Raw genomic sequence first — 13,891 nt, 5'->3', positions numbered from 1 at the left:
AACAAACAAAGCAAATAGAAAAAAGGGGTTGAAGGCGGTCACAGCAATAGAAGTCCAGCACAGGAAAGGATAAGATTAAAATCAGCTTTAATGATACATGCTGTATATCACAGAAGGGGCACTCTGACGCATTTCGTCCCTCTCCAGGACTTTATCAAAGAGTATAGAACCCTTAAACAAACAAAGCAAGCCAAATTCTTTACTAAAACATCAAAAAATGAATAACTAATTACGAACTATTAATTCCTGTATGTTTGCGTAACAAAGAGTGTATGCTAACCATTATGCATGCTTAAATACAAGCTTAAGGGCCTGCACATATAATAGCAATAATATTTATATATATACATACAGTATACTGTACTTTGGGCTCAGCCCATGTAAGCTTCATGCACCAATCCAGACCTTGGCAAAACAATGACGGGTTTGACTGTTCTTTCCCCCCACCTTCTCTCCTTAAGGATCGCGGAGTCACAACACCCTCGGTGCGCTCCCCGCTAACCTTCCTACACTGCCGGGGGTGAAAAAGTGACAATAGCGCTCTAACACACCCTAAATGTAAAATACACAATATAACCACTCATATGTGAATAATAAACAATAATAGTGATATTCGTGCTTAAATAACAATATAGTGTCTAAATAACCAAATAGTGAATAAAGGACTTAGAAACAAACTTTCATTAAATATCATCAAGGAAATCCCACAGGGCTGACATTTACGGTCCTAGAAAAAGTTCTACCCCATTGGAGGGGAGGGGATCGCAATGTCCAGCTAACAAAAAGAGAGACCTATTGAATTTTCACATTGAAAACCCTAAACCCTGGGGGACTCAAAGTGGATATCGAATTGGGAGTTTTTCTTTAAGGTTCTGTATATCTGTTATATTGTGAATATAAGGTATAATCTTTTGCGATGTTATGATTATATTATCTGTAATATTACATTAATTGTGTTTTCTTTTATGTATCCTTTTCTTTTGAGAAACACCACAATCGTCCTGAATAAAGTTAACTCTAGATTAGGATTTTTGAGCCTTTTAATATAATTTTAAACCTTTTTATATAATTTTATTATGTTGATACTTTGTTTGTTCATATGACACATTAGGCTAATATATGTATAAATTGTGCCCCTTTTTTGAGATCAAGAAAGGAGGTTGTTTTCATTTATATGCCGAATTAGGCAACTATGTGTGTAAATTCTGCCCCTTTTTAAAGAAAGGAGGTTGTATTTAATAAGCTACACCTACCCACTCTGTTTACCTATGATGTCACATTGATTGGCCAATAGAATATAATTAAGAGGGAGGGGTTTAGAGTATTTAATACCCAGTCTAGCAGCCAATAGATACTCCTGACAAAGCCGTAAGAAGTAACGGCGAAACGCGTAGAGTGTTTCAGCCCACACCAGAGAGGAAGAACACTGAGGATCCACTCCTACCATCGTGGTTCCCACTGCACTGGAAGTGACGTGACGGGAGCCCCGGCGTGGACGCGAGTGTTTCCGGTTGAGCAGAGGAGAGCGAGGAACTCAGAGGATCGCGACCAGCTGAGCACCCGTTATCCGCATTTCAATACTGCCTACTTCGATCATATGAAGTGTAAGCCTTCATTTTTGTATTCCCTGTTTTAATATAATACCATCTGCACTATATGGTCTCTTCTTTTTTCCTTGGAGGTTGGGGGCTGGTGGCTGCTGCATATACACAGGGTGCATCCACCCCTTAAGTTGGATGACTGTCCGATTTTGATTACTTCAATGTGAGTAGTCATTTTTGAGCCTTTTTCGCACAAATCACTGATTTAAAACATTATTGCACTATGTAATGTTCTTTTTATTTTTATGGCTACGAGACAACGTCCCCTGATTTTTTAGAAGATACACTGCCGGGGGTCCCTGTCCTCTGGCTCCACCTACTGGTCGTGCTGTCGCTGCTCCAGTGACTGCCCAACATGCGGGTGTGCGCGCTCACCCCGCTTTAAGCTTCCCTTTCCAGCCCGCCTCTGTACTCTGCCCATGCCGCACCGTCAGCAGGGCGCAAAGAGCCCGTGCAGCGCACAACCAGCACACGCAGATGAGCAATCAACAATTCACCTAGGTGCCTCCCCACACCTGTCCTGCACAGCGGAGCAGCGAATGGTGGTCACCACTGATGACATACCTCCACATCACCTTATTCTCATTGGATGCTCTCTCCTATATATGCTAAGCTGTGCCACTGTCACATTGACTGAGCATAATCCTATGTTCAGTTGTGTTCATTGCTTCCTAGCCTTGCAGTCTTGTCTTGTCCTCTTGTTCGCAGCTCTCTGTTATTGACCCGGCTTGTTTTGGACTCCGCTCTTCTGTACTCCTGACCCCGGCTATCTACGACAATCCGAACCTCTCCAATCCTGACCTCAGCACCCACACAATGACTATTCTCCTTTTTCTGCTACCAGGCTATGCACATTATGATGTCACCAATGAGTTATATCTTTTAGAGGGACAGACAAAATTATTTTATATAATAGTATATATAATACTGAGTTAAGTTATGGTGAGTAAAAAAAGTGACAAAAACCCTCCACAGGAAAGCAAATATGCAAATATAGCTGTATGCTCATCTGCATGTCTTAGGCAGGTCTGCAACCCCGCCTTTCCCCATTATCACCCAGCATACAGCACTTCCACTGCAGCAAGGGATTCTGGGAAATGACATGCAAATGAGCACACAGTGTCACTTTTTGCCTCAATAACCATTTTTAACATGGTTCCCTATAGGCTTAAGCTTGCTGCATGGTCACAGCTTTGAGCACAGCCAGGGTTAAGGTGCATACCCAGAAAACCACCCACAGACAGCTGTTTCAACCTTGATGGGTCTCATCAGTGTGGGGTTGATTTTACTGGGAATGCAAGAGAGGCTTATGGGATAGGCCAAACCATAATACTGAGTTAAGTTATGGTGAGTAAAAAAAGTGACAAAAACCCTCCACAGGAAAGCAAATATGCAAATATAGCTGTATGCTCATCTGCATGTCTTAGGCAGGTCTGCAACCCCGCCTTTCCCCATTATCACCCAGCATACAGCACTTCCACTGCAGCAAGGGATTCTGGGAAATGACATGCAAATGAGCACACAGTGTCACTTTTTGCCTCAATAACCATTTTTAACATGGTTCCCTATAGGCTTAAGCTTGCTGCATGGTCACAGCTTTGAGCACAGCCAGGGTTAAGGTGCATACCCAGAAAACCACCCACAGACAGCTGTTTCGACCTTGATGGGTCTCATCAGTGTGGGGTTGATTTTACTGGGAATGCAAGAGAGGCTTATGGGATAGGCCAAACCATAATACTGAGTTAAGTTATGGTGAGTAAAAAAAGTGACAAAAACCCTCCACAGGAAAGCAAATATGCAAATATAGCTGTATGCTCATCTGCATGTCTTAGGCAGGTCTGCAACCCCGCCTTTCCCCATTATCACCCAGCATACAGCACTTCCACTGCAGCAAGGGATTCTGGGAAATGACATGCAAATGAGCACACAGTGTCACTTTTTGCCTCAATAACCATTTTTAACATGGTTCCCTATAGGCTTAAGCTTGCTGCATGGTCACAGCTTTGAGCACAGCCAGGGTTAAGGTGCATACCCAGAAAACCACCCACAGACAGCTGTTTCGACCTTGATGGGTCTCATCAGTGTGGGGTTGATTTTACTGGGAATGCAAGAGAGGCTTATGGGATAGGCCAAACCATAATACTGAGTTAAGTTATGGTGAGTAAAAAAAGTGACAAAAACCCTCCACAGGAAAGCAAATATGCAAATATAGCTGTATGCTCATCTGCATGTCTTAGGCAGGTCTGCAACCCCGCCTTTCCCCATTATCACCCAGCATACAGCACTTCCACTGCAGCAAGGGATTCTGGGAAATGACATGCAAATGAGCACACAGTGTCACTTTTTGCCTCAATAACCATTTTTAACATGGTTCCCTATAGGCATAGTGACCATGCAGCAAGCTTAAGCCTATAGGGAACCATGTTAAAAATGGTTATTGAGGCAAAAAGTGACACTGTGTGCTCATTTGCATGTCATTTCCCAGAATCCCTTGCTGCAGTGGAAGTGCTGTATGCTGGGTGATAATGGGGAAAGGCGGGGTTGCAGACCTGCCTAAGACATGCAGATGAGCATACAGCTATATTTGCATATATATATATATATATATATATATATATATATATATATATATATATATATATATATATATATATATATATATATATTTCCTATAGAAACCAGAGGAAGTCCCTTCAATCCAACTAACATTATGTTCTTTCCTTAGTTGGCAATGTAGGGAAATTTCAGAGGCATATCTATAGGGCTGTAATGGTTTATGTTGGAATTTATGTTGCTACTATACGCTATAATAAGGTTGAGAATGAATTTACACCTGGGTGCACTGGACTCTTCTATCTCTCTGACAAGCATGACAGCAATCATCCTAAAGAATTGTACAAAATAGCAGACTGTTTTGAGACCGCCATTAGGAATATGGTGTTACTATTTATCAAAGCTTCTTGGTTGCATGACTGGAGAAAAACAAAGATGCATCAAATTTTACTAGGAAGATATTTCCCATTGAAACCTATAGGATCTATTTTTTTTCAAATGTCTGATGAAGTATTTTTTCATTGGTTTTGTGCTTGGAGACTCTGATAAATAAGCCCCCTGTGTACATTTCGGCACTTTCTGTGATTTCACAATATCGAAGGTGCCCTCAAATGGCTAATATTTTTGTATGTGAACTTTTTATGAAATTATGGGGAAATTCTATATAATAGTATAATGAAGTGGGCATTCAGGCCATTATCGGACAAAAATCCCCATTGACTACAATGGGAATTTTTGGATGAAAACACACACTTCCGATAAGAAGGCCCCTAATGTTACCTTGTCATATGGTGTGTTGTTTTTTCTCCGTGCTTCTTCCTGTCCTTTATAATACTAGTTAGTACAGATGTGTGAAGTTGTGCCACTTTAAAAAATAATTAAATTAAATTATGAGTTTTGCTTATACTGTACAAAAAGTCACATTTTTGCTCCCTTTGCTAAATGTGTGTTGAAGCTGGTGAATTAGGACCAATAATCTGTCTCACTTATGATCTCTAATGGGCACACTTACTGATTGGCTCACCAAAAAAAGACTGTCCAGTAGATAATGTGAAAGTTACATCTTTTAGAAAAATCTCATTTCTTCCATAGTGTAGAACCACTGCAATCCTTTGCTTAAACGACTGCTGATTTAGATACTTACAAAGAAAGGACTTTAGTGAAAAAATAGCTGATTCTTTACAGTCTTGATATTCAATTTCCCAAACTTAAAAAGTTTGACTCAAAATGTTACATTGCACAAAACCTCAACACAAACAAACTTTTTTTACATGCCCTGTACCAATGCAATGCATTAAGTTAGGTTCTAAGTTTCTTGAGGCTCTGACTCACTTTTATTATCTGTAAAGTAATTATTATATTTGCAGTAAAAATAATAAAGCACTACTACTAACTAAAGGGTAGATCTTCAGAAGGTTGTTACATTTTTAACGTGACCTTATCTATTTTAACGTGTCGATATCCATAACGCATATCCCCAAAGGTGCTTAGCGCTACGATGCTTAGCCATTTTCTTTACAAAATAGGGGAACAATACATTTGAATGTACTTTAGGTTTCTTCACATTCAAATCATATGGTAATGAGAAGTTTACCTAACAACGGAGATCCTCAGTCCTCCGTTCATGTTAGCACATGATAGTAACACTACGATATTTAGCACCTTCCAAAAGCTGCCGTTACTCCCATCCAGACCCTGATTATCATTGAATTATTTCTTGGAATAGCCTAGAAAGCAATGTAATGAGTATAGGCCTTAACCCTTTCATTACAAAAAGTTACATATGTCATACAAAGATATATTATGGATCGTAATGTCTGAAACACATCATAAACTATATTAGGGGTTTTAGTGTTTAAAGTGATGTTTGTGTGAACTAATATGGTATATAATATAATAATGACTATATAAAGTAAGGGTGTACAATAATGTATATCCATATATACCTTAACAATATAAATAAACAATAACAATATAAATTATTATTTAATTTTTATTAATGTACAATTAAAATAAATTCCTTCAACCTTAAGGTATGACCCCGTGTCATTTGTACTGCTCTTGAGATGAATAGTTCTTTTGAAAGCTCCTTGTAATGTCCCTGAAAATATTTGTATAAACAGTAGTTTTAATATTCCCTCTTTGACACCTCTTTTCTAATGTAAACAAATCTAACTTAGCTAGCCTCTCATAAATCAGATTTTCCATCCCCTTTATTAATTTGGTGGCTCTTCTTGGCTCTGCCCTGCACTTTTTTTGGTTCCACAATTTTTTTTTTATGAAGTGTTTCCCAAAACTGTACTCTGTTCTATGCTTACTTCCCTTCCACCCATGCCCCGTTTAATACAAGATAAAATCTTATTTGCCTTTACATTTACTGCATGACATTGGACACTATTGCTAAGCCTGCTGTCTTCAAGCACTCCTAAATCCTTCTCCATCAAGGATTCTGCTTTTTGAAACCTGATTACTGTAGGTGAATGACAGCAACAATTTAGTTATAAAAAAGAGAGGATTTAAGGGACTTATTTACCCACATGTAATTTGTAAGTTGCCTGTTTATTCTTGTTTCCCTAATGCATAATCTTACAGTTACAGTACTGTATCGAACCTCATCTGCCATTTACCTGCCCAAGTTTCTAATCTATCCATGTCCTTCTAGAGAAAAATTCCATCCTGCTCTGACTTTACTCTAACACAATTTAGTGTCATCAACAAATATTTTGATATCTATGCCATCTCAATGTCATTATTAAACAAGTAAAATAGCAGGGTTCCCAGAACCGATTATTGAGATACTCCACTTGTAACTTTATCCCAACCTGAAAATATTCCATTTATGAAAACGTCCTTTATTTTGTACACTAACCTCTTATTTAGGACTATATCAAAAAGCTTCGCTACATCTAAGTAGACCACATCAACAGTATTACCCTGGTCTAAATTCATACTTACCTCCTCAAATAAACTAATAAGGTTACTTTGGCATGACCTATCCTTCATAAATCCATGCTGACTGTTACTAATCATTTTGCTATCCATTACGCATTCCTGAATAATGTCTCATACTAAAACTTCAAGTAGCTTCCCCACTATTGTTGTCAGGCTTACAGGTCTGTAATTCCCTGGTTGTGATCTTGCTTCCTTTATATAGGCACCATGTTTGCTTTACGCCAATCTAGTGACACTGGCCTATGGAAATGGAGTCCTTGAATATTACATTTTATGGTTTGGCTATTAGTGAACTTAGCTCCTTAAGAACTGTAACAGCAGACTTAATAATAGTTTCCAATGTCATGCAGTAGCTGCAAAGGTAAATAAGATCTTATCTTACATTAAATGGGGAATGGATGGAAGGGAAGTAAGCATAATGATACCCCTCTATAAAGTATTATTAAGACCAGACCTTGAATATGGGGTACAGTTTTGGGCACCACGCTATAAAAAAAGACATTATGGAACTAGAAAAAGTGCAGCAAAGAGCTACCAAATTAATAAAGGGGATGGAAAAATCTGACATATGAGGAGAGGCTAACTAAAGTAATTGTGTTTACATTAGATAACAGAGGTCTAAGAGGGGATATGATAACTATGTACATATATATTCGGGGACAATTCAAGGAGCTTTCAAAAGAACTATTGATCTCAAGGGCCATACAAATGACACAGGGTTATCTCTTAAGGTTGAAGGAAATGAGATTTCACCAGCAATAAAGGAAAAGGTTCTTTACAGTAAGGGCAGTTAAAATGTGGAATTCATTATTATATTTCGGGAACGTTATGGTATTTGCTCAACATTAGCGACCTTCTGAGGATCTACCTCTTAGCTCCTTAACAACCCTAGGGTGCATTTCCTTCTGAAATGACTATGTGGTTAACCTTAAGACATAACAAAAGCTTTTTTTAAGCTTAGTCAAAACAAATTTAACAGAAAAACAATGGTATATTAATGGCAAAAGGCTGGAGGCTTTAAGCCGAAAGAATGTAAAATAGAATAAAAGCAGCAACATCCACAATCCTCCCCCACAAAAAAATGTGTTCTGTTTTATGAAACCTGTTTAGGTAAATGACAACATCAAATTAGTAATGCTACTTTAACCAACTTATGTACCACAAGTATACAAGCCAAATATGAATAGAATCTAAAGCCATATTTCAATATGATGAGGAGCAGGGTAATGCACAGTTAATTAATTCATTCACAGGCCCAATTCACACAGCTCTGTAGTCACTTAACGTGGTGTTAACCTAATGTAATATCAGATTAACACTAATAGTTTAAGGAAAATTGCATAACGTTAAGCCATGTTTTTCCCGAGTAAAACGCATTGTGTTAACTATAACAGATGTTAGTGAAAATGACTTGAAAAAGACAATGAAGGGTGGCATCATCACAAAATTGTAATGAAAGGGGGCATTATCACAAAATTGCATATCCATTAATGTCCTTTAAGCTTAAGATGGGAGCCTGACATTATGTTATTTAGGTTATACCTACACTTGGCGTTAGTCCTATCCAGGTACTTTTTCTGGTTTAATGCCAGAATTAGGCAATATTGAAATAACACAGTAATATTTCGGGCATTATTTCCCTCTTCTCTCTATACTTCCGCAAAAGCCCTATTTGGGGTCTGGATAGGAGTAATGCCAAGACTGGCATTAATGGAAAATAATACTATGTTAAGCTACAATATTATGATGTTAAGCTTATGCAAATTTAATGTAGTTCAGATGTTGTTTTTGCATATAATTAATTAGCTCTGAGGATACTATGTTAACTCACACAATATAATGTCTGATCCAGATTTAGGTAAATGAGTTCTGAATTAACTTAGCTTTGTGAATCTAACCCTAAATGAGATACTGTAGCAAGCAATTAATGATGCATTAACTTCCACTTACTTCTATTGAATACGGGTTTTAATGTATGTGAATTGAAATCTCCAATTATACAGGTGAAATATTTTAAACAAGAGAATAAGAACTGACATTATTGGACTTTTATTTAAAAAGTAAATCTTAACTCAAAACACTTGAAATCTAAGAGTTTTATTGACAATGCTAAAATGACAGTTATTTGCTGTCATACAGTAGTTAAAATGGCAACATTTTGTAGCAATTTGGCTGCTTCCAATACTGGAATGAGATTCACAGTAGTATTGCAAGCTGATCTCTATAAGAATAAAAGATACATACTAGTGAAATGGGCAGCAGTACAGAGTTATTTATCTTCTCAGTGAACAGAGATTACAAATGATATTGTTCCCAGAGAAAAATCGATTCATGTACCTGAATTAACATATTTAATTGAACCATGATGACATTTCTTTACAGATGTTATTTGAACATTATCACTTATGGCAACACATGCCTCCAAGCCAGGCAATAATTAATGTGTACACTCTCTAATGTGTTTTTTATTGGCCCCCATTCTTCATATCAAACTGAAAAACTTTCACTTAATGTAGGTACAAAAACTACAACATTGTATGATTTAATGGTTACTTGAGTGATTATAATACATACAACTAGTCTATCATTATGATATGAACACAAATCCATGTATTGTATGCGAAATAGTTAAGACGCATTTTTTTCTGCTAAAACACCCTAAACATATATACTTGTTTTTGAAATAAAATGGAAAGTACCGTCTATAAACATACCTGTGAGGGTAGTATTTTTTTTAGAAGGTGAGGAGACAAATTGTAATAGCATACATTATTTATTTTAGAAAGTAGTCTCCAAGCAGCCATAATAGAGTAGTTGGGCAAATCTGCTTTTCCATCTGCCATTAAAGACTCTCTATTAGCAAATAACAAACTATATAAATACATCACATTACATGTCTCCATTCACTGAACTCTAAACCTGACCATCACTAATTCTCTATCACTTCCCAGTGTCTATACAGTACTTCTTATCTTAGAAAATAGTTTTGAGCTGTATAGAGTTATTTTTCCTATCGTTTAAAATGCACCAGAAAATGATCATCAAATGTTTTAGTTCCCAAGGCATTGGAAATAATGATCATAAGTTAAAGTGCAGTATCATGGGTATTTTATACATTTATTGGTTTAGCTTTTAGCAAAGTAAAGTTTAGGACTCAAATAGTTACATTATTACATTTTCAATATGTTTCAATTGTTACTTGGCTTTACAAGACTATATGGCAGTGGGGGTGCAGCATTGCTCACAGTATATCTGTACACTACATGTAAACGCCTTTGTTGATGGTTCTCTATGCATTCTGCTATAAAGAAGTACATATTGCATTATAATATGTTCTAGTAGATATGACTACATTCATCTAAACCAATCATTTAAAATAGTGGATTTATAATAACAGGATCACGGAAGAGAAACTATGTAACTCGCAATAATTTATTTTGAAGTAAAAAAAAAAAAGATTAACATGTCATGTGAAGTGCTGATCTTTCCTCCCACGGTTCATTCATTGAAAAAACAAAAAAACAAAAGAGATTGTGACTGTTATTACACTACAGTTGTTGTACAGGAGAAAGGGAACAGAAGTCAGGATAAAGAGGCTCTGACATGTTACCGGGGATATTGTCTGGAAGAGGAAACTGGATTATCACTGACAGTTTAATTACAAGGACCGTCCCCTATTGATAATCTGTGTGTTGTGAGCAATGAGCATTGTGAAATTGATATAAAACATTTTTTTTAGTTGCAGTGGTTTTATTAGCATTAGCATCCCCTGTTCCTGAACCATCCTATTTCGGTCACTGATCGTTACCTCATTTCATTTGTTGTGTTTGTAAGACTCTCTCTCGTGTGAAAACAAACAGCTCGAATTTACTCCTACAGGAGGGTACAACAGATCCTGCCACGAGCAGAAGAAGAGGAATTTCAGCAATGGGATCGCAAAATAAAACAAGTGAGTAATGGAGAAAGAGCTGCAATCTTTGATCATACAGTAAGTAATATTCCCTTCTGTCAAAGGGATAAGCATTGACATTGTGTAGGACTTTAGCCTCAGTCGTTTAAAGACAAAGTTAAAGCTTTGGGGACTTTAACAAACTAGAACTGTAGGCTTTCTAAACGCGAAAAAACATACGTAATTATATAAAATGATGCATAAACAAAATCTGAAATCATTGACTCAACATGTACACTAGATAGTACAAGGATGAGCAGCTGGTACCAGATTACCAAGGACAGGTTCCAGCAGTCATACAGTACATGTATATCTCCTATCTCAAAAGAGTTCCTCCAAGTAGAACATGAACTGAACTCCATTGGTAACATTAAAAATAATGTATTTACTTAATTAGGGAATAGGTGGTCACACTAGCTGCCCCTTTAATCCCACACTTACTGGCACGGAAAGTATTAATATGTTGGGAATATAAAAGATGGGTTAGAGTTATCATTACAACCACACCACTGATCTGTTGCATACAGATCATACTGTAGCCCATCTACGATTGACTCACCTGTCCACAGCTATGGCAGACATGGAGTAGATGCTCGCAAAGATGGCAGTGATGGGGAAGAAGTTGTGAAACCTGCAGTAAGCTTCCCCGAAGTACCATTCGTTATGCAGGGCATAGATAAAATTCACCAGAGTATTGAAAGCAGCCATAGAGGCGTCTGAGAAAGCTAGGCTGACCAGGAAATAGTTGGTGACTGTCCTCATCCTTTTGTGAGCCAGGATGATCCAGATCACTATAATATTGCCGAACACGGCAACGGCCACCATGGATCCATAAGCCAGGGACCAGAGAGCGATGCGCCAAGGGGGTTGCACGAATTTGTGAGCCACGGGGGAGCTGACATTGCTCTGGGATACGTTCCTTGACCATAGGATCCCTTCCCCGAGAGGGGCAAACATTACCAGTCCCTCTTCACCGGTCACGTTTGTAGGAGTTGATGTCATCCCTGCTGCCTTAAAAAAACAAAAGCTCAAACTGCAATAAGAAGTCTGGCAGCAGCAGCACAGGAGCCAACAAGAGTGTTCCAAGTTCAGTGGAGCAATGCCCCCAAGTGAAGTGAAGCAACTGTTCCAGAACAAGGTAGAGAATACAGTAATGTGAACTCAAGCTGAGAACACCTTCTCTATCTCAAGGTAAATTATCTTTCTGAAAAGAGGCTCAGATATAGAAATGGGCTGGTGTTATTGGATTTGCAAGCTTTAGAGAGGTGAACTCTAGGTTAAGTTCTCCTCCACCAGCTGAGGGGCTAGTAAAGAAAAAGGCAGCTGGTGTGAGCCTTTTAAAGAAACAGGTCCGCCAATGTCTAGGAACACGACTGTGACGTCACAATTGGGAGGAACAGGAGTGATAAGCCCACGGCGTGCACTGCTGAACGATATACTCCCACCAGCATGTGAGCAGGCAGGTGCAGTGACTGCAACACCCCCTCTGTTTGCAAAGCATATGAGATGGCATCCGTGCCATCCACTGATTTCCTTCCTTACACTATCCTGGAAGCTAGGGCGGCGAGGTCCGGAGCTGGCCGTGCTAGAAAAGTATCAGCTCAGTACGTTTAGTTAACCCGTCCTGTGTTGTGATAAATAGGGACCCTGTGGCATGGAGAGGTTACATTTGAGGTTCAGGGTCCTGCTCCTTCTCATCCATGCAGGGACACAGAATTGTATCTGACATTGTATGTCCCTGATTTCAGTCTACCCGCTGTGTGACTTTATGTATTTTTTTTAAAATCTAGATTTGCATTGTGCACTGCACATCATACATTTTCTATATTGTATTGGTAGAATGGGAGGCTGTGTATTAACTGTTGAGTAGAAACTTTTCTTGTACGCTACAGTATATATTTTTATTGTAATCGTCAAGCTCCTGTACTCTTTCATTTGCTATTCTGTATTGTCATCTCAGGTAGTTGTTGAGCACTGAATTCCTTTCAGTCCTAAGGGACTTTAGAGTACAATGTCTTTTTTTTAATGTAAGTTTTCTTAGAAGCACTATATACTGTTGGTCAAAAGTGAGAGTGGTGTAGTGTGTTTCATGTGCTAAAACTAGTTAATTGATGTCTTTTTTTTAAACTTGTATTTTATTGTTTTTTTACACAAGTTATTTTGTGGTAGGAGGGAGAGGGTACAAAAGAAAAATAAGGGGGGGAGGGATGTTAAAATTAAATTTCGTTTTAATGAAAAATATCAGAAAACGAAGTATTTTTTACTTTATTCCTGAATGTTTATTCTAGAAATGTTTGTAAATATTGTAACCTGAACTCAAAGGTGGGTTTTACTGCTTATTGCTTTATTCTAACTACCCTGGAGCAGCAATTCAGGCTGTTTTCAGATGAAAATCTCCATTAAAGTCTATGAGGATTTTCAGCTGAAACTGCCAGAACTCCCGCCTACAAGACTTCTCCTGTGCTGCCGCACTATGGACTATCACATAAAGATCATAAACAGAATGCAGCACTAGGCATTCAAAAGTCATAAGAGGTAGGTAGAATAAATCAAACCACAAGGTTCTCTGCACAATAATCAGAACGCGCCTGCTCCTCACTCAGAAGAAGGAGGAGCATGCGCGTTCTGATTATTGTGCAGAGAACCTTGTGGTTTGATCTTTATGTTTAGATTTTGCATTTATCTCACTACGGTCATCTCTGTCTAGTATTGAACACTTAGATTAGTGGAGTATATATTTGTCATTACTTATTAATTTAGACTTACCACTTGTTGCTATCAGAATTAGTGGAGGGGTTATACTTTCTCATTTGGGGCTTATTTGTGGTTTTGTGGG

At 38.1% G+C, this 13,891-nt stretch overlaps 1 protein-coding gene across 1 annotated transcript in view; it reads right to left on the bottom strand.

Moving 5' to 3' along the window:
- Positions 1 to 12,387, bottom strand: part of TACR3 (tachykinin receptor 3) — a 185,227-nt gene extending 172,840 nt beyond the window's left edge. The window contains exon 1 of the mRNA XM_075608922.1: positions 11,615 to 12,387. Coding sequence (XP_075465037.1) covers positions 11,615 to 12,057 — 443 coding nt within the window. The 5' untranslated portion in view covers positions 12,058 to 12,387. The remainder of the gene's footprint in view (positions 1 to 11,614) is intronic.
- Positions 12,388 to 13,891: the final 1,504 nt, after the last annotated feature.

The sequence above is a fragment of the Ascaphus truei genome, chromosome 1 (genome assembly GCF_040206685.1).
Source record: "Ascaphus truei isolate aAscTru1 chromosome 1, aAscTru1.hap1, whole genome shotgun sequence".
NCBI lineage: Eukaryota > Metazoa > Chordata > Amphibia > Anura > Ascaphidae > Ascaphus > Ascaphus truei.
This window is presented reverse-complemented; position numbering and strand designations above follow the sequence as displayed.